The sequence below is a fragment of the Geotrypetes seraphini genome, chromosome 13 (genome assembly GCF_902459505.1).
Source record: "Geotrypetes seraphini chromosome 13, aGeoSer1.1, whole genome shotgun sequence".
NCBI lineage: Eukaryota > Metazoa > Chordata > Amphibia > Gymnophiona > Dermophiidae > Geotrypetes > Geotrypetes seraphini.
The window spans coordinates 45029030-45050759 of record NC_047096.1 but is presented as its reverse complement, the minus strand read 5'-3'; the positions used below and the strand labels follow the sequence as shown (position 1 = coordinate 45050759).

Sequence of the window (21730 nt, the reverse complement as noted above, 5' to 3'; positions counted from 1 at the left end):
TGGATGACATATTGTAAGCAGCGTGAGAAAGTGAATGAATGAAATGTAGTTGGTGAGTAATTAAAGGGAATGATATAATGCTGATGATTAATTCATTGATATTCCCCTTCCATTAAATCAGGGGTGTCCAACCTGCAGCCCTGTAAAGTATTTTGTGCGGCCCCGGTCGAGGGTGATACAGTGTTTTCCTCTGCTACCCCTGGGTGTTTACCGTCTTACTGGCTCCCTCTGTCTTGCTGCAGCGTTTGCGCATTTCTGCAGCCCCAGAAACATTTTTTTTTGGCCAATGAGGCCCAGGGAAGCCAAAAGGTTGGACACCCCTGCATTAAATCTTATGTTGCTGTGTTTACTTTGTTGTAGTTAAGGCACTTCCCCCGTCCTGAGGAAGATACGAAACGCGTTGGTGGGGCGTAGTGTAACAGCGACATTGCACTAACAAAGCTAAGTTATCTAGGGGATAAGAAATGTTTAGTATATTACTTGAAAATGAATCAGAAAGAACTAAGAAGAGATAAAAATTCAATGAATGGAGATTCTGGAAATGACTTTAAAGATATTAGCATATTTATTTATTTATTAAAGAGCACAGAAACAGTATGAAAAATTAGAATTAGAAACAGTGTGAAGAATATAAAAAAGAAAAAAAAGAGATTAGAATAGAGGACACATTTGGGTGAGCTAGTGACGAGTGCTGCCACACTGTACTGCAGGAATCAACAGCGGACAAGTGGCATTCTGAGATTCCTCTTGTGTCTTTTAAAAGTATTATAAGCTGCTTCATAAAGCATGATATAAATTTAAACAATAGTTTGAAAAATCTTTGAGTGGATTGATATTATAGAGTGCCTAATAGGATTGTGATTCTATAAACAGCATCTAACGCCTAGGCGCCGTTTGGCGTGGGTGTCGATCAACTTCTAGGCACCGATTATGAAATTGCATCTAGCGGCGTCTAAGTGGTCTGTCAGTTTTATTTGGCATGTCTATGAGAGCCAAGAGCCAAATATCTTCCAATAATAATAAACTTTTAATGATTCTGACAGGAGTTGCCATTCAACAAATAACGCATAATTGGAAAAATTGGAATAGACTGAATTATAGTTTTTGGTGGAGATCAGTGTGTTTTTTTAAACTGGGTTTTAATGGTGCTTTCAATTATCAACGCCGATTAAAAAAATTAAGTTAGGTGCCTAGACTAGCTATGCGTGCTGATCTAGGCGCTTAGCTGTAGGCATCTTTTATAGAATCAGGACAAATAGTATTATAAAGCTGATACCAACCTGTATAGTATCAGAACAGATCTGCCTCCTATGCTTGGAATAAATTACCCAAGTTTGTCCACCAAGCCCCATCCCTTGTCTAAAAACAGACTGAAAACTCACCTTTTTGATATAGTCTTCAATCCATAACTCTACTCTCCACTGCCCACCAACCCAGCCAGATTAACCGTTCCCTTTAACTGTATACATGACATCCTGTTTGTCTATCTTGTCTGTTCTTTGTGACTCTGTACAGCGCTGCGTACATCTGGATGCACTATAGAAATAATTAATAGTAGTAGTAACCCAGAGCCGACACTGGACTCTAGTGTTTTCCTATCACACAGCCAACACCAGACTCTGCAGTGGCTGATATCTGGCACAGAGCTCATTGCTCTGTTTAGGGTATTCCCTCTGTGCATCAGTTAAACCTAGGAGGGCTGTACCTGACCTGCTCACAACCCCTAGGATGACTTGCATAAGCTACAACTCATACTTTAATTAGAGCTGCTACACTCATAGTGGCACAGAATGTAGATTTGTAGGGCACGGCCCTAATCTTATCCACAAGACTTCAAAAAGAAAACATGACCATGGCAAATCACAGCACAAGGATGTCAATAAGCCAACTGCCCACCAAAACTTACGCTTAATGAACTTGCGAAAATCTGGTTTCTCCTCCAATCTGGTTTGCAAGTTCAGAAATTCACGGTAGCGCCGATTCACTGTGTGATATACCAGGGGTTGCAAGCTGCCAAGGTTCTCACTGTCCATTGCTGTCTCGTACTGTGGGAAAGAAAAGGTCAAGATTATCATAACTGGTGGGGTGGGGGAAGAACCAATTACATGTGTTATGGCTTCATTATGAGAAATCACTACTGCTGCCGGTATCCACTTTTATATTGAGATAGAGGAGATGCTTACAAGTATTTCAGCACTTCAGTCCAGTTATAATCTACTAGAAATACCATATTTTTGCATATATAAGCCACATCCTTGTATACTCTGCAGATTTTCTGCCTTCCTGTAAATGTGATGCGCATAAGCCATACTCATGTATTAGCCACCTCTCAGATGGGAATATGGGATGGAAACTAATGAGATTAAATAGCAAAGCCGTATGTTCTGCCTTGTACCTAAACTGCTTTATGAGGTAAGTAGACAGACTGCCATTATCATGTGTGCTTCACATTTAAAATATAAGACTTGTGGCCTGGCAGTGATACTTTACACCAGTGTTTCAAACTTTTTTTTCGCTCCAGCAAACTATACTGAGAAAATAAAAAGGTTATAACTGAAATTATAAAACTGCAAAATCAACAAAAAATTAGAGAGCTATTTAAAGTTCTTTAAGCTATGTGTGGGTAATTGTAACAACAGTGAAACTAAAGTAGAATAGAATTGCTAATCAATGCGTTGGATATGCTTGTTTTTGAATGTAAATTAACTCAAATTACAGCTCGATAGTCGACAAGCAAACACGTATTTCATCATCAACCATCTGCAGTCCTCCTCATTTTTAAAAAGCACAGTTACTTACCGTAACAGGTGTTATCCAGGGACAGCAGGCATATATTCTCACATGTGGGTGACGTCATCTACGGAGCCCCGATGCGGAAGCATTTTCAAGCAAACTTGATTGAAGATTTAAGTTTGCTCTGCTGCTCCACGCATGCGTGCCTTCCTGCTCCACTAGGGGGTGCATCCCCTCGTGGTCTCCAGTTCACTTAACTAGCCAAGAAGCCAACCTCGGGGAGGTGGGCGGGTTGTGAGAATATATGCCTGCTGTCCCTGGATAACACCTGTTACGGTAAGTAACTGTGCTTTATCCCAGGACAAGCAGGCATGATATTCTCACATGTGGGTGACCTCCAAGCTTACTGAAGAGGGATGGAGGGAAGTTGGCAATTTAAGCAAATAGATTTCGCAATACCGATTGGCCGAACCGGCCATCGCTTCTGGACAGGGAGTCCAGGCAGTAGTGGGAGGTGAAGGTATGAACCGAAGACCATGTGGCAGCCTTGCAGATTTCCTCGATAGGTGTGGACCTGAGGAACGCTACGGAGGCTGCCATCGCTCGGACTTTGTGTCCCGTTACTCGACCATGCAGCGCGAGACCAGCCTGAGCGTAGCAAAAGGAGATGCAATCGGCCAACCAGTTGGACAAGGTGCGTTTGGAAACTGGGTGGCCTAACCAGTTTGGGTCGAAGGACAGAAACAGTTGTTGGACTTTCCGGTGTGGCTGAGTGCGTTGGAGGTAAAAGGCCAACGCTCTTTTGCAGTCAAGAGTGTGGAGCGCCACTTCTCCGGGGTGAGAGTGGGGCTTGGGAAAAAACACGGGTAGGACGATGGACTGATTGAGATGGAAATCAGACACTACTTTAGGTAGGAACTTTGGATGGGTGCGGAGTACCACCTTGTCGTGATGGAATACCGTGAAGGGTGGGCCCGCTACCAGCGCTTGTAGCTCACTAACCCGCCGTGCGGACGTGAGCGCGAGTAAGAAAATTACCTTCCACGTGAGGAATTTTGGATGGCATTTGTCTAGTGGCTCAAATGGAGGTTTCATTAGTTGAGCCAGAACCACGTTAAGGTCCCAAACCACCGGGGGAGGTTTGAGAGGGGGGTGGACGTTCAGCAGACCCTTCATGAAGCGAGTGACTAAGGGATGGAGCGAGAGGGCTTTCCCTTCCAGGGGCTGATGAAAGGCCGCAATCGCACTGAGGTGTACTCGAATGGAGTTGGTCTTTAGGCCGGAATGAGATAGTTGAAGTAGATAGTCAAGGACCAGGGGGACGGGGACCGACACCGGGTCCTGGCTGTGGGAGGAGCACCAGGTTGAGAATCTGGTCCACTTTTGGGAGTAGCAGGTTCTCGTCGAGGTTTTTCTAGAGGCCTCCAATATCTCCTTGACTGATTGAGACACGGGGAGAGCAGTCAGGGGGAGAGAAACCAAGCATTCAGATGAAGAGACTGAAGATTGGGATGTAACAGTGAACCCTGACCCTGTGACAGTAGAGAGGGAAACAGAGGCAGAGGCAGTGGATCTCTGACACTGAGTTGAAGTAGTAGGGAAAACCACGGCTGGCGTGGCCAGCGCGGGGCAATCAGGATCAGGGTGGCTTGTACTGTTTTCAGGTGGACAAGCGTCCGCAGTATCAGAGGAAACGGCGGGAACGCGTACAGGAACCTTCCCTCCCAGTCGAGGAGGAAGGCGTCGGCCTCGAGCCGGTCCGGGGAGTATATCCGGGAGCAGAAGAGAGGCAGCTTGTGATTGTGAGGGGACGCGAACAGGTCTATTTGAGGTGTCCCCCACCGTTCGAACACCCCTCGTAGGGTCTGGGAGTGTAGTGACCACTCGTGTGGCTGGAGGAGGCGGCTGAGTCTGTCCGCCAGGCAGTTTTGTTCTCCTTGTATGTACACCGCTCGAAGGAAGGTGTTGTTGGAGATTGCCCATTTCCAGAGGCGCAGGGCTTCCCGACAAAGGGACCAAGACCCTGTCCCACCTTGTTTGTTTATGTAGTACATCGCTACCTGGTTGTCGGTTCGGATGAGAACCACTCGGTTGTGAAGCAGGTGTTGGAAGGCTACAGCTGCGAGATAGATGGCCCGGAGTTCTAGCACGTTGATGTGGCAGCGACGGTCTTGTGCTGACCACATTCCTTGGGTGCGTAGGCCGTCCAGATGGGCTCCCCAAGCGTACTCCGACGAGTCCGTGGTGAGTACCTTGCTGTGGGGTGGGGTGAGGAAGAGCAAACCTTTGGAAAGATTTGAAGAGTCGCCCCACCAGCGGAGCGATCGTTGCAATGAAGGAGTCACTGTCACGGAGCGGTCGATCGGGTCCCGGTCTTGACGCCATTGCGACGCCAGGGTCCATTGAGGGATTCTCAGATGGAGGCGGGCGAAGGGTGTGACATGGACGGTGGAGGTCATGTGGCCCAGGAGGGTCATCATCTGTCGAGCTGGTACCGAGGTCAGCAGGGAGATCCTTCGGCTCAGACTTACTAACGCCTCCAGGCGCGGAGGGTGGAGGAAGGAACGGAGGTGAACCGTGTCCAGCGTGGCCCCGATGAACTGTAGGGACTGCGAGGGGCGTAGTTGAGATTTTGGGAAGTTTATTTCGAACCCCAGACTTTGTAGGTAGGTAATAGTCTGTTGGGTCGCTGAGATAACCCCTTCCCTGGACGGGGCTTTGATTAGCCAGTCGTCCAGGTAGGGGAATACCTGGAGGCCCTGGGAACGTAAGGTTGCCGCTACCACCACGAGGCACTTGGTGAAGACTCGAGGTGATGATGCTAGTCCGAAGGGGAGGACTCGGTATTGTAGGTGCCAGTCCCCTACCTGGAAACGCAAGAACTTGCGGTGAGCGGGGTGCACTGGGACATGTGTGTACGCCTCCTTGAGATCGAGGGAGCAGAACCAGTCGCCCTCGTCGATCAGGGGGTAAAGTGTCGGTAGTGAGAGCATCCAAAACTTTTCCCGTACCAGGAATTTGTTGAGGCGTCTCAAGTCTAGTATTGGGTGTAGGTCTCCCGTTTTTTTCGGTACCAGGAAGTAACGGGAGTAGAAGCCCTTCCCCCGTTGGTCGGGGGGAACCTTCTCCACTGCTCTCAGGCGAAGCAGGTCTCGAGCTTCGGAGAGGAGTAGGGATAGCTGAGTCCGGTTGGGAGGGCAATTCCTTGGGGGGTTGTCCGGGGGAATGGCCCGAAAGTTGAGAGAGTACCCTGATGAGATCACGCCAAGGACCCATGCGTCCGACGTGACTTGTTCCCAGCGAGGGTAAAAGGCTTTGAGTCGACCCCCGATGGGAAGGGGGCCTGGGACTATGGAGGAGGGGGCCCGCCCCCTTCCGCATGCCCCGTCAAAAGGACGGGGATGGTTTGGTGATCGCAGGCGGTTGGGACTTGGGCATGGCCCTGTGGTGGGCTTGCGGACGCCTGGGTGGGGGCCGCGAGAAAGCAGGGGTGGACTTTTGTGGGTAGCGGCGCGGAGGGGCCCTATACGGCCTGGCCGCTGGCGGTTTGGGCTTTTGCCGGACAAGGGAGGCAAACGAGCGTTCATGTTCGGAGAGGCGTTTTGTAGCCGCCTCGATAGTGTCATCGAACAATTCCTTTCCCACGCAGGGGAGGTTAGCCAACCGGTCCTGTAAGTTGGGGTCCATGTCGACCAGGCGCAGCCAAGCTAGTCGGCGCATGGCGATAGCGAAGGCTGCTTCTCTGGAGGAGAGTTCGAAGCCATCGTAGGCCGCGTGGAATAGATGAAGGCGCAGGTTGGAGAGGGACTCTAAAAGCAGGCCGAACGTTCCTTGCCGGGAGGCCGGTAGGTCAGTCTCAAAGGCTCTCAATAGTCCAATGAGGTGTTTGATGTAGGATGTGAAGGTGAAAGTGTAGCTTTGCACCCTAGAGGCCATCATTGCGTTTTGGTATAGTCTCCTGCCGAACTTGTCCAGGGTTCGGCCTTCTCGGCCTGGGGGGACCGCTGCTGAGACCCGGGACGGGTGAGCCTTTTTCAAGGAGGATTCTACTAGCAGCGATTGGTGGGAGAGCTGCGGTTGCTCGAATCCCGGGTAAGGTACTGTGCGGTACTTGGCCTCCATTTTGGAGGGTACGGCCGTGATCATGTAGGGGGTCTCCAGGTTCCTGAAGAAGGCCTGTTGAAGTACCGGGTTAGGTGGTAAGCGAAGGGACTCTCTGGGCAGTGATGGCATATCCAGCTCCGCCAGGTACTCCTTAGAGTATCTGGGGTCGGACTGGAGGTCTAAGTCCAATGCGTGGCCCATGTCTTGGACAAAGCGAGTGAAGGATGGGCGAGATGTCCCCGGGACCCCGTGCGGGGTCGGGGAACGAGATCTTCGTCGGGTGGAGAAGGATAAGGAGGCTTCCCTCGAGTATCGAGGTTCATGCTCTGATCCATGCTCCGAGACTGGGGAAGCACTGTGAGAGTGTTCCGGGGTTGTCGATCTTCGGCGTCTCGAGGAGCCCCTCGGAGACGATGCCGGAGTTAGGGGTACCGATCGATGTCGGATCGGTGACCTCGATCCGGACTCCCTCGGAGAATACGTCCGAGGGGGAGTTCGGAGGATGCGTGGGTTGGAGAGTGATAACTCAGCCACCCTTAGTGGTCCCGTACGAGGTGTGGGAGAACGGCCTCGTAGAGTTGGTGAACCTCGGGCCTTCTTGGAGGTACGGCGGTTCGAGGTTTCTGTCGTTCTAGCCCGACGTTTTGCCGCTCGGCGGTCTGCGGAGGGGGAACGTCTCGGGCGCCTCGGCGAGGAGTCCGAGGAGGATGGGATGCGGCGAGGATTGCGCACCTTTCCTCGAGGTTGTTCGGTGCGAGGCTCAGGCTGGTCTGGCACATTCGAGGTCGAGGCCGATTGAAACTGGGCCATTGCAGTGGACAGCTCCGACGTGATCATCGCTCGGAGTAGGTCCTGGAAGACGGGCACGGACAGCATCGAAGGCTTGTCCACTACTCGGTTCACTCCACCTGGGGCAACCTCGTATCAGAGTATTCCCTTGTGGTGGAGGCACGGCCCAAAGGCTTGGAGGGCTTAGTCGGGGCTGTAAGCATGGGGCTTCCGCCATGCGTCGACGTTGTCCCCGAGGCTGGCTTCTTCGCTGTTACAGAACCTGAAGAGGGAAGAAGGGACTTACCCGGGGCCGAGGCTTTCTGTTGTCCCGAGGACTTCGGGGTCGAGTCTCGAGGCGATGCCGAGGTATCAGGGGCCGAGGTCAAGGCCGGGGCCGACCACGAGGCCGAGGTGGAGGGTTGGTCCGGAGTGAAGAGGTCCGCCATGCGGGCTTTTCTTCGGCGGAGGGCCCGGTTTTGGAAATTAGCGCACTGGGGGCAGGAGTCGGTTGGATGGGCCGCCCCCAGACAGAGGATGCACCAGCGATGCGGATCTGTGAGAGAAAGAAGCCGCTCGCACCGGGTGCACTTTTTAAAGCCGGTCAAAGGCCGGGACATTAAATCGAAAGTAGCCGCGGCTCGATTAGCCACGCGGCCAAGGGTGACCCGGAAGCCTCCGGGTCGTCGAGAACGAAGCAGGAATCAAGTAAAGAAGTAAAGAATTGGCGCACAGCGACTTAATCGAGAAAAAACAAGAAAAAATCGCGGTGCTAGAAGGCAGTTGGGGCAGAGCCTGAGAAACACGGCTTCTAGGCTCGCGGAAAATTTTGAACTGGAGACCACGAGGGGATGCACCCCCTAGTGGAGCAGGAAGGCACGCATGCGTGGAGCAGCAGAGCAAACTTAAATCTTCAATCAAGTTTGCTTGAAAATGCTTCCGCATCGGGGCTCCGTAGATGACGTCACCCACATGTGAGAATATCATGCCTGCTTGTCCTGGGATAAATTTAATTTCTGTCAGAGCTGAAAATCCAAGTTCGCAAAGGTAAGAAAATCTAAACAGTAACAAAGCCTTGACTGCTTTGTTGCTCAAATTAGGATAAATACTGCATATAAAATTAAACTATAATTACAGTGGTGCCTCGCATAACGGACGCCTCGCACAGCGAACGCTGCGCACAACGAACTTCTTGTCTTGATTCGTACAACGGACTTCGTTTCACACAACGAAGTCGCCCGAGCTGCATCCTTCCGCGCAGTGTGCGTGACGCTACCGGCTACCCTCCTCCTCCTCCATCAACCAAATGGGAAGTTACATCATGAGGGGAGAGGAAGGAGGAAGGAAGCCGTTGGCAGCATACGCACTGTTAGAGCCCCGTGGCTTGTGTTAAAGTTGTTTACAGACTTCAACAGCAGCGGGAGAAAGCAGTCGCCGGCCCTGTTTCGCCGATTGAGGGGGGGTGCCTGGTGTTGCCGATCACTGCGGGGGGGGGGGGGGGGGCGGGCTTTGGCAGAGGTGGGAGAAAGCAGTAAATGAGTGGAAGTTGGCAGGCCTGGGGATGGAAGGGCAGTCGAAATACGGTATGTTGGAGCAGGGGATGAGAGGGAGGGAGAGAAGGGGAAATATTGGACAAGGGCAGAAGGGATGCTAAATCATAGGGTGACAGGCAGAGAGAACAACAGGAAAAAGAGTGGAAGCAATCTTGAACCCTGAGGGTGAGGGAAGAGAGAGGTGGTGAGATGATTGATCATGGGGAGAGGGACAAAAGGGAATAGAGATGGGATAGGAAGATAGTGGAAGTAAAAGGACAGGGAGATGTATGTTTTTAGATGTATCTAAATAAAAATAATAACAAAAAATTTATCTTTTTTTATGTCATCTTAGCATATTTTATGCTACAGAACGAATTATTTTTTTTAACATGTATTGTTATGGGAAAACGCGTTTCACATAACGAACTTTTCGCATAACAAACTTGCTCCTGGAACCAATTAAGTTCGTTGTGTGAGGCACCACTATACTTGCTATTAGTTTCCAGTGACCAATCATGTCTAAGAATAATGCTTGCCTGGGCGGTTCTATCCTTACGCACACAGACGCTCATAACATTGATAAAATTCTTGCATATGCGACGTACATGTCATCTATTTTAGTGTATACTTATAAAGGGAATTTAAAAAAAATAAAATTCTGGAATCTCTTTGGGGCACAGCACTGTGTCGGAGCACACAGTTTGAGAGACACTGCTTTACACAGAAGTAGGTCTTATATCCTGTGGATTGAAATATATTCAATATATCTACCCAGTACTTGGCTGTAATTCCAATTAAAATGCTTCCTGCGTCTAGCAAGATTATGGGGTCCTTTTACAAAGCCGCGCTAGCGGTTTTATCATACGCACCAGATTAGCGCGTGCTAGTCGGAAATCTACCACCTGCTCAAAAGGAGGCGGTAGCAGCTAGCGCAGCTTTGTAAAAGGAGCCCTATGTGATGAACTTCACATAGCAGAGTTCACGCACATTCAAATTCTGATTCTTAGTTGGCAGACTGTGGGGTTCCACAGGGCTCATCTAGTTTCTCCTTACTTTTTAACTTGTATATAGCTCTTTGGGGGAATGGCTGACTAGTTTAGGAATATTTATCTTATCTTATGCGGATGATATTTCTATTTTGAGTCAACTTTAATATTTATTCAGAATACAATAACATTAGTTGATATTTGAACTTTTTTTTTTTGGTTTTTTTTTAGATCGAATAAACAGAAGACCAAGTTGGTTTGTTTTGGCAATCCAGAAGGTTTTATGGGTAAAAAAGTGGTATTATCTACTGGCAAGATACTTAGAGTTGAAGAGAAATCTAAGGTTTTGGGTATTATACTGGATTGTGGTTTGACTTTTGAAAACTAAGTTAATGAATTGAGTAAGAGGGTTTTTTGGGGTTTTTTTTTATTATGTCAACTACGTACAATACGTGCTGTCCTTTCTACTAATAGGTTTCAAACAATAGTTAGAACAATTATTTTACCCCAGTTAGATTACTATAGTTCACTGTACTGTGATGTTGAATTATAGGTTGCAAATGGAGCGCTTCTGATATTCAAAGCTAGGAAATACGATTGGGTGACTCAATTTTTAAATCAACTACATTGGTTGATGGTTGAGAAGAGAATAAATTTTAAAGCGGTTACATTGATTTATTTAAAAATGCTTTACGGTATGGGGCCTGAAAGTTTATTTAGATATTTATCCTTTTCAGTAAGTAGGATTGCTTCTCGTTTCCAGCATTCTCTGAAGTTCAGTTATTCGTCAAGTAAATATCTTAATGTATATTTTCTGTAAACCGCTTAGAACCTAACGGATGTAGCGGTATATAAGAAATAAATTACATTACATTACATTCGTTTGAAGTCTTTTATTAGTAAATCTGTTGAATATGTAGGAACCAAACTTTGGAATGACCTTCCTACTGAATTAAGGAACGTTTCTTCATATTTTTCAAAAATTTTTAAACTCATTATTTTAATTGATTTATTGTAAATTTGTTGAGAACTCATATTATTTTTAAATATTATCTGCATAGATGCATCTTTTTAAAATAGTGTTCTCTGTCTAGAATCTGATTGGAGAATAGAGCTATAAATGTTATATACTATAGAATAGAATATACCACAATTATGCAAAATTTTGACAGCAATTTACAGTACAATTAACAAAAAAAACAGAAACAGAATTCAAAAGAGGAGATGGTAAATTACACACACGCCAATATCAAATAGCAGAGAAGGGTATAGTTTATTCTAAACCTATACACAAAGTAGCTCCAGCAAATCAATAGCATAGTTATGCAGACACCTTTATCAGGCTACTAAGTGGACAATTTTCAAAGGGATTTAGCTGTAAACTCCTTTGACAGTACTAATGATGTGGTAATTATTAAGTATGAGAACAAATAAACTAAAAATCTACCAAGTGAAAACCTCCCAGGATAAGAACTGCCTATTGCATTATGCCTAGAAGTACATGCACTCCACTAGCAGAATTAAAAACCGTTATTGCTGGGGGTGTGGTTAGACTGGAGTCAACTATAAAGTGGACCTCAATCTTTATATCTTCCACCTACACAAGTAGCAATAGTAGAGCATGCATATATTTAAGCAACACTGCCAACATTCAGGTAGCTTTTCTTTAACAACTATTGATTGGAAACTTTATGAATACTGTCTCATAAATAATGTTTAACAAGGACTACTGGGGCCTTTTGCTATCCTGAGTAAGGAATCTTAGTATTCTCAAAAGCTTTATGTTAACATATTTTTTAGGAAGGTCTTGTGCATGATGATTGAGGTTGCCACAATCTAAAATAAAACAGAGATTTCTATCTCTCTGTCCACCTATGGAGTGACTCGGTAATCATGTGCTAACTCAATGACAGTCTCATATTTCAGCAAGTCTGCTTTGTCTCTTTCTCAGTGCAGGAATACATATTGCAGAATCAGAGTTACCTTGACAGTATAGAGCGTGTATGGGTGAGAACCAGTCCCACTGTGCTCCCGGGTTGAGATGGTGCCTGTGATCCTCAGGTTCTGGATAACCACAGGGCCATCAGGACTGCTAAGAGGTTGGAAGATGAAAGCATCCATGGGGACAGTAGGTGAAGAGCTCAGGATAGGAGAAGAGGAGAGCCTTGGAGAGATGTTCCCTGGTTCATCATGAGATGCAGGAATTGTAGAGGTAAGATATGTGTCTTCTCGTAGGTCTGTTGAATCACTCAGAATCTCAGGACCCGAATTTGGCACTGCTACTGGAATGTTGAGAGGTGAGCCAGATGCAGACATTCGCTCCACAGTCACATCTTCATTATCACCTTCTTCATCTGGGATCATGGGAACGTCTGTGCACATGAGGGAGTCCTGGAAACAGTCAGTAAGAAGTTCTTCAGGGGCAAGGCCCACCAAAGGGTCCATATCCTTTCCTAGGTCTGACACTGGAGATTCTGGCTTCGAGTCCTCATGGAAGAAGAGAGGGCTCTCAGCATTAGGATGCAGGTGATGCATGCACTTTAGGGTCTTTCTTGCAGGGTCATCACTGAAATATGGATGCTTTGTCCCCTCCTCTGTCTTTTGATGGTCATACTCAAAACTGTCCACAACATCATAACTTGATAAGTCAAAAGCTGTTGGTGTGTGCAGGACAATGTCTGGCGTGACTTCAAAGTGACTTTTCAGGGGCAAAGAACTTGGTACTGGAGGTTGTAAGGGTGGAACTTCAACTGTATCCTTATCTTTTTTTTTCATATTAAAAGTTGATTTTGAGAAAATATCTGTGATGATCAAGTTGATCCAATCTGGATCAGACATTCTGTTGACTAGGGGCAAAAGAACATTACAGGCCATCAGCTCTACTACCACACATTTGCCAATCTGTGTTTCTAGATGGGGTTTGGGAACCAATATGCTCAGTAAGAGGTTTACAATACCTCGAATATATTTGAGTTCCATGGAAGTAGATTGTACTGCCATATGTGGAGGAAAGAATTTGCTGTAATCTTGCCACAGTTGGTTTGCCCTCACAGTAGAATCACTGGAAAGGGCACTGGAATCCAAGCTATCCACTATTTCTTTAGCCTTCATATAGCTCTGGAGGTGACATCCTGCAAGAACCAAAACTTTTCGGATAAGTGTGCCTCGGTTCACTAACTCTATTCTTCTCTTTAGTTCTGTGGCCACGTGACTTATTGCTCCTCGCACTTCATCTTCAAGGCATGGCTCGCAACTCAATGAACGGTACCAAGATAACACAAAGTCCCGGATGATCTTCTGAATAATCTGGTTGATCTCATTCGCCAAGTGTTGCTCAGCATCTGGATTCTGTGGGAGGCTCTCTAAAGTGATAAATCTTTCCAGGTGAATCTGATTGCTGATGCTCATGACAACCTGCAATCCTAGCCATACCCCCAATACCATCAGTAAACTGCACAGCAGGGAAAAAAACCATATATTAACCAGCAGATGGACCACTACCAACCAGAGTAGAACAAGGACACCACTAATGACCAACAACTTTCTCCCTGTCAAGTCACCAAATACCAAGAGCGTGTTTTGAGCAGAATTGTTTAATCTAAACATCTTATTTTATGTTCCGATATAACTAAATTTAAAACAAAAGTCCTCACACCATTCTGATAAACACTAAGGAACTCACTCTAAGGAGAGTAAACATTTAGTGTCAGGCTAAATCTTCATAAATTAATAGCCCCTATCTAAATACTCTGCTTATGTGTTATTTTAACGGAGCAAGAGGCATTTGGTCCCTCTTCAAGCACAAGTTTCATCAAACATAATGTAGCATCTCACCCACTTGTATCCCCGAATCACAAACTCACAAAATTCTTGGACTTATCATCTTAAACAGAGAAAAAGGGAGGAGGGAGCGGAAAAACGGTCAAATTAATCCCCCCCACTCTCCCAGTAGTCTCTCAATACTAAACATTGCATTCACCTACCAACAAGCAAAACACAGCACCAGAGAGACCTTCTGAACGCCCATTGAGAACCCAACACGAATTTTCTCCTAGGATAACTGTTTCAAGGGCATCGATGTTAGGGCAAACGCTCACCAAACAGCCAAGCACAGGCTGACCAAGGTCAGTACGACTCAACCCCTAATCTCTACATGCCTGGAGCAACTTTAAAGCAAAGCAGCAGTAGAAATCCCCTTTGTGCAACACCAAAGGATCAGCTCTGCGCTACAACAAAAATGTTTGCTTCCCCCTCTCCTGCAATTACTAAATAAATAATGCACGTATAGACTCAAATAACTATCGCGACTTAAATACATTTAAAGATCGGGGGTGTGGAAACGGTTGATGCGTGTATAAGGGCAGCTTATTCCCAGGGTCCCTTGCAATAAGATTCTTTTGGCTCTAATTTAAAACTTCTTTTTTAAAAAAAATTCCTTTCTACGTTTGACAGTTGCCTGGGCTGCTACTGCATCTGGGGTTTGCGGTCCTGTGTCCAGCTGTGCTATCCCTGGCGGTATGCCGTGCTGCCCCGAGCCTAGCTGGCTTGACTGAGCCCAAATTCTGCTGTACTGGGAGACTGAACAGCAGCCCCCACCGAGCAGGGCTTCTCTCAGCTTCCGGGATCTAGCAGATAAGCCGGAGGAGGATGGCTGCAAGCCCAGAAAACTGCCCAGCTCAAGTCTTTGTAGTGCCCCCTAGGGTCCAGGAGGCGCTAAGCAGCAGTAGAGGATTTTTTTTTTTTTTTGTCTGTCGTGGAAGACGGTTTGATCGGACATCGTCTGCTGAATAAATCCAGTCCTGGTTGTACCATAGCTTAAAAAAATCGGATAAAACCAGGCCTGGATTAGACGTTACCCGTTACAGGGGGGGAAAAATGAGAAGCAATCAGGACTGCTTTAGTCTTTTAGGTGGCATGGATTTTGAACAAGAAAAATAAATGCATAGACTAGAGGCAGCAGCTAAATCTGCAAGAAGGCTAGAACTATGACAAGAAGGGAGAAAAGGAGGTAAATAATTTAGGGTACAGGCTGAGGGGAAGAGAGGATGATGCTCATAGGGTGGAGAATACAGAGTTGCCAAGTTCCAGCAGAGACATTTTAGGACAATTTTTTGATTTCTGACAAGCTTATCCTATTGCATTATGATACCTGTAATATGGATAAAATCAGGGACTGCAAATTCCATAATAATAATAATAAATTTATTTATATACCACACAATACCTCACAGTTCAGTGCGATTTACAATAAGAGGTAAGAACTGTAGCGAATTTACACTACAAAACACAATTAAGAAATTATTAACTTACCTAGATTATACATATTTATCAAACAGATAAGTTTTTACCAATCTTCTAAAGGCCTGGTAAGAAAAATAAGATCAAACCACTAAAACTTTTGTTCCAAAGTCCTGCCTGAAAGGGTGGAGGGGCATAATCGAAAGGAACGTCTAAGTCCGTTTTCGTCCAAGTCACAAGTCATACAAAGTGAGAAACAGCTTAGTATTTTGAAAAATACGTCCAAATTATTTTCCATTTCGAAAATCGTCTAAACTATACGTCCTGCCGATCTGATCGTCCAAGCTGCAAAATCGTCCATCTTTATACCACATTTTCGTCCAACTTTTCGTCCAAGGCTAAAACACCTAGAAACAGACCTTTTGGATGTAGGAGGGATCTACAAAGTGATGGACTGGACAACCAGGCATGGTACCTTACAGGGCACTGCTGTGAACTTCACAAAAAAGGTGCCATGTCTTCATCTCACTACAGCTTCCCAAACCATCTCCCAAATACCCTAGACCCACCTATCTATCACCCCAATAGCCCTTATGGCTGCAGAAGCCACTTATAGGGAAGTGCAAAAGGGTTTTGGGGTTATTTAGGGGAGTGCACATGTTTAACCAGCAATGCAGTGATTACAGTGGCTTATGGGCATGAGTCCTCTTCTCCATGGGTCCCTAACCCACCCCCAAGATGACTTAAGCCGCCTCTGTGCAAGTTGACTAGGCTTTTCTATGCTAGGCTGCTAGGTGCTGATGTTCTGGAGACAGATATTTAAAGTTGTTATTACAATTTTTATGGGGGGGGTGTCAGTTATCACTGGGTAGTGTGTTGGGGGTCTGTACTTTGTGTTTGAAGTGCTTATCTGGTCACTTCAGGTTGTTTTTGTGACTTAGACCATGTTTTAAATGGTCTAAGTGACAATGTCCAAGTCCCGTCTAGGCTATGTTGTAAAACTTTCGGTTATACATTCAGTACGACTAAGTCTAGCACAGCCCACGTCCCGCTCAAATCCCGCCCTCGACATTCCTCCTGAAATGCCCCATTTAGCTCTGGTCATTTAGCGGCACTGGGATGGCCTAGGTCGCATTTGATATGTGACATGACACACTTAAATTTCTTACGTTTTATTACGACCATCAAATTTACCAATTTCCTTTGTTCCTTATTGTGTTTTCCCTTTTATGTAAATTTCAACAGATAAAGATATTGTAACTTTTCCCTCCTTTCCTGCCCATTCATGTCAGTCTCTATCTTAATTGTTTTAAGGTTAATGGATTTATATTGGCTGTTTTTTTTCAATTGTTATACTGTTTTATATTGTTTGTCTTATGTCTAATTTGTCTAAATTGTACGTGAAACCACCACCTGGTGGCTTTTAAACTGTACATCGCTTAGATATTTTTATAAGCGATTCATCAAATGCTAATAAACTTGAAACTAAACACGTCCAAAACCCGTTTCAATGCCTTGGACGTCTTTCGTTTATGATCGTCCAAGTGCCGACTTAGGCCAGTTTTTGGACATTTTTCTCTTTCAATTATGAGCCCCATAGGGTTCTGTTAAGAAATCTTTTGTATACACAACCTTTATTGAGGTGGAAAAAATAAGGTTGTATTTCATGAAGAACATCTGTTGTCTACTAGTTCAAAAAGATCTAAAAGGTAACTTGGTATAAGACCATATAGGGCTCATTTTACTAAGGTGCGCTAGCATTTTTAGTGCACGCTTGAAATTACCGCACGCTAAACTGCGCAGTAAGCTTCTAGAATAACGCCAGCTCAATGCTGGTGTTAAGTTTTAGTGCGCGCTATTCCGCGCGTTAAGGTCCTAACGCACCTTAGTAAAAGGAGCCCATAATGTTTTACAACAAATGCAGGCCAATTTAAAAATTATTCTTGCCTCTACCGGAAGCCAATGCAACTTTCGATAGTATGGTGTTACATGTTCTGATTTTTTAGATTGAAATTAGATGCACTGCTGTATTTTGGATGATTTGTATCTCCTAATGATTTTTTTTTTTTTTTTTATAAGAACCTAGATAAATGATAAAGTACTCAGAACCAAGGCTTGGCCAAACTGGTAGTTCTGTACTGGGCAGAGGGAGTGGAAAGCAGAAGAAATGTAATTCCTGACCTTTGGGGTCACCCTAGGTGGCTGCATAGTGTGTGCTCTGGAGTATGAGAGCTGGTCTTGTAGAGAATATTTTATTTGTTAGGGCTGGGACTGGAGAAGACCACAGGAGACCAAATAAGGCTACACGCCACACAGTTCTCAGAATAAAAGTAGACCATACAGTTCTGCTTTGAACCACAATAATAATTTACTTCAAAAATAGGCAGGATTAAGTCAGAAGCAATATAATTTGCAGGGCAGCAAAAAACTATATACTAAGTCACTTTCTTCCACTCCTTCCTTTGGGAACTGTGAAGTTCTCCAGTAGAATTAAGTTACTCTCCAGCTGTACACCATAGAGGTCAACTGCAGTAAGTAGTAACAGTTGTTGAGCCAGGCAGCCCTAATTCTTACCCCCTCTGAGAAATTGGGAGCTTAGTAGGAAAAGCCCATGGGCAGACAGGGCAATTGCCTTGCCACCATGTTACAGGGGGCCCCCGAACCTGCGTGAAGTTGAAGATTGACAGCCTGCAAGCAAGCTATGGGGCCCCCTTCCTAGTATCTCCCTGGGCCCCATCATGCCTAGCACTGGCCCTGCCCATGGGCACTAAGGTTTTGGTTCATGAACTGTATAAGTTCCCCTCTCACCAGCTTGGTGATTTAGGCTGGCAAACTCTGTGACACTTGGATTGATAGCCAAACAGATGCCTGATGGTACAGCACAGATGAGAACAAACACTCTCTTCTAGTATTAGCCCAAAGGTAATGAGGTGGCTTCCCTATTTCCAGCCTCACACTATAGGCAAGAAACAGCAGGTCAGAAGTCTGGGTGACACTTCTGAATCCTGTCTGTAAAAAAGAAACAGCTTAAATAAATTGATTGGGTTAGCCCAATACTGTGCCTTCTGTGTCTAAAAGACTGGAGACATCTTGCTGGAGGGCTATCCCTGTCAGGGCCCAAGAGGCTGAAGCCAACAGATAAAATTTAAAACTAGGAGCTCTCATATACTGTATATAGCTCTCTTATATATTTATACATATATATATATATATATATATATTTAACTTTCCAGCCAGGACTAAACATCCTCCTAATTCTCACCAATTAGGGGCTGGGGCACTCCCATTCCTCTGTTGCTGGCATTATCTTACAGCTCATTTAAGTGTACCTTTCTGCATGGCAATCAGTGAGATTAGAACTTCTCTTTTTTTATTTTTCATTGGAGGTACCAATGTAGGCGGGTTTTAAGATGTATTTTCTTTTCGATTATGAGCCCCATAATATTCAATCAAACAACACATTACACGTGTTATCATCATTACAACCAATTTCTACCACATATACCATCTGACAATTTTTTGTCGAGGAATATTTGCAATGAGGCTAATTTCATTCTAACTGCCTTGATATATTGTCACCATAAGATTTCGAGAATGTTGGTCTTTTATGTTAATATGTTTTATGGTAAATTTTTATGTGTGTTTGCTGCTGAAAACTGCTTAGATATTAAGCAGTCTATAAATGTTTTAAATAAATAAATAATTAATAAAATATACTCAACATAAATTCAAGCTGAAGCCCTTTCATGTTCCAGACCAGTGGTCTCAAACCCTTGGCCCGCCAGGTACTATTTTGAGGCCCGCGGTATGTTTATCACAATCACAAAAGTAAAATAAAACAGTTTCTTGATCATATGTCTCTTTACCTATAAATTACAATATTATTATTAAAAGACTTAGCCAAATGGGAAAAATTTATAAACTATGAAGAGTTTTACCTCATTTGTCATTTCTTTAATAAGACATTAACTATTTTTTTCTGAAGCCCTCCAAGTACCGACAAATCCAAAATGTGGCCCTACAAAGGGTTTGAGTTTGAGACCACTGTTCCAGACCTAATCATAACATTCTGTGTGAAGATGAGAGTAAAAATCAGCCAATTTCCCTCTACATGACTTGCTGTAATAATTCCTTTAATTTTGTTTTTATGCCACCTTATTATTTTTATTGACCCCCCCCCCCCTCCATCCCTCAGAATCTTTTCTGAGGCCACATGCCTTTATACTTTCAAAGCACTGGAATAAGGAAAAAAAGAATGTTTAAAATAAATTCCTAAGAACTGAGCAGGCCACTAGGGGTCACCCTTGCTTCATGTCTGTTATGCCATGGAAGTAAGGAGGAGTCCTATGTCAGCTCTTGTAGCTGACAGTCAAGTCTAGGCAAGTTTTCTGTTAGTATATATATGTAATATCCTTTGACTCATCTAATAATCTGCAGTCAGGGGTCTATGCCCCCTTTACCTCCCACTCTAGGAATATTTTAGTAAAATGCAGCAAAGTTTTGCACTTCAGTAAGTGTAATTTGATTTCAAGATCTAATACCTATCTAATTTTCAGAAAATTGATAAAATCTTATCACATTGAGAAATTTTTTAAATAATTGAATTGTAAGTCACTGTGAATGTGCAGTATTCTAGTATTGTAAACCACACTGAACTGCAAGGTAGTTACGGTATGTAAATGTTATCTTATATGTTATGTTAAAGAGCATGTACTAAATGCGGATGGGGTGCCAGCATCTGTTCTGAATTTACCGCTACATGCAAATCTCTTTCATGAATAGTGCTTGTTGTTGGGTTGCGTCTCCAACAGAGTAAACACTGATTTCAAGAGCTAATAGATTTTAGCTGGACTGTCTGTTACTCTGACTGACAGAAGGAACCTGCACCTAATCCCAGTTGTTCTGCTTTGGTGTATGACAGACAGTAGCTGTGTTGGCTGCATACATAAAAATATTCCTGCATCTCCTCCTATTTGAGCACCAATATGCTCTATTTTTTCAGGTTGTTCCCCATATTTTATTAGGGCTATGGTCCAAGTAAAAGAAAAAGGAAAGTTTGCACCCAGGACTCGCAGTTCAGTTGAGCAGACTGCATTCATATTTTACATGCCACAAACTCAAGAAAGTACGTAGAACCCAACAATTTCAATATATGAAAACTCTTCTATGCAAAAGAAGCAGAAAGACGTTAAGGAAGATAAGTTGATGCAAAGGATTTGATCGATATGATTACACTCTGAGGCAGCTTGGAAAGCAAAACGCTAGCCATCATCGATGTCTAATCTAATCTAATACACAATTTATTAAACGTACTATACCAAAAGGTTTCAAGGCGATTTGCATTCAAAGAGGTCATAAAATCTATGGGAAAATTCAAAAGCAATCGATAATTAAAATATCGTCATAACATGAATATTCCAATAATGTCATATAAAAATGTTTTCAAATTTTTATGAAACCTTAAGTAATTGATATCAGTCCTAATGTAAACAGGTAAATTATTTCAAATTGTAATGGCAGCATAAGCAAAAGAAGAGTTGAGCTGTCATTTATACCATACTTCTCTAATTGTAGTAATAAAGTACCACATAATCTGGTGGAAGAATAACGCAACTGAGAAAAAAAGCAAAATAGGCAATTGATCTTCTGTGTTAAGATAAGTATTTTTCCTGCTCGCTGTAGATTACTCTTGGATATAATTTCTTGCATTGCACAAGGTTACAAGATTAGCTTATTAAAGGAGGTTTGTTTTTATGTCAATGAGGTTCCCTTACACGTTTATAACCTACCACTTGGACTCTATAGGGTGAAGGTGGGGTTCTGAGGCTTTTTCTTCTCCTTTTTTTTAAGCTTTGGCAGCTGTGTTTAATGTGTTATGTTTATGTGGGGTTGTTGTGTACCTTCAACTATATTGCATATGTAAAAATGTCTCCTATATGTTTTAGTTTTCTTTTGCATAGAAGAGAGGTTTCATGTATTCATATTTTACATGAGCAGGTGTGATGCACTTTCCAGTTTAATTACAATTGTAGCCATGAAGCAACTCAGAGGTGCTTTGACAAGCTAAGGGGCCCTTCTGTTAAAATGTGGTAAAAATTCCAGTTATGGGATTTAACTGCATGGTGGCTGCAAATATAGCTCAGCACCTAGTGAGGGTGATCCCACTATTTTTGAAATGCGGATCATGCATTAACATTCAGATTAACACGCAAACTATTTAGGCCCTGATTCTATAAATGGCGCCTACCGGTGGGCGCCCAGATCGGGACACCTGACAATGTAGGCGCCTAACTTAATTGTTTTTAAATTGGTTCAATCCGCTGTTAATTGAAGAGCACCATTAAAAAGCAAAAAAGAAAACAATTG

The 21730-nt window shown here is 44.3% G+C and overlaps 1 protein-coding gene across 3 annotated transcripts in view; it reads right to left on the bottom strand.

Moving 5' to 3' along the window:
* The window catches only part of SNX19 (sorting nexin 19), a 143826-nt gene extending 129090 nt beyond the window's left edge, over nt 1–14736 (bottom strand). For all 3 annotated transcript variants that reach the window (XM_033918242.1, XM_033918243.1, XM_033918244.1), the window contains exons 1-2: nt 12110–14736; nt 1907–2045 (exon numbers count right to left, since the gene is read on the bottom strand). In XM_033918242.1, the coding sequence (XP_033774133.1) occupies nt 1907–2045; nt 12110–13732 (1762 nt within the window). In that variant the 5' untranslated portion in view covers nt 13733–14736. The remainder of the gene's footprint in view (nt 1–1906; nt 2046–12109) is intronic.
* Between the last annotated feature and the right edge of the window lie 6994 nt (nt 14737–21730).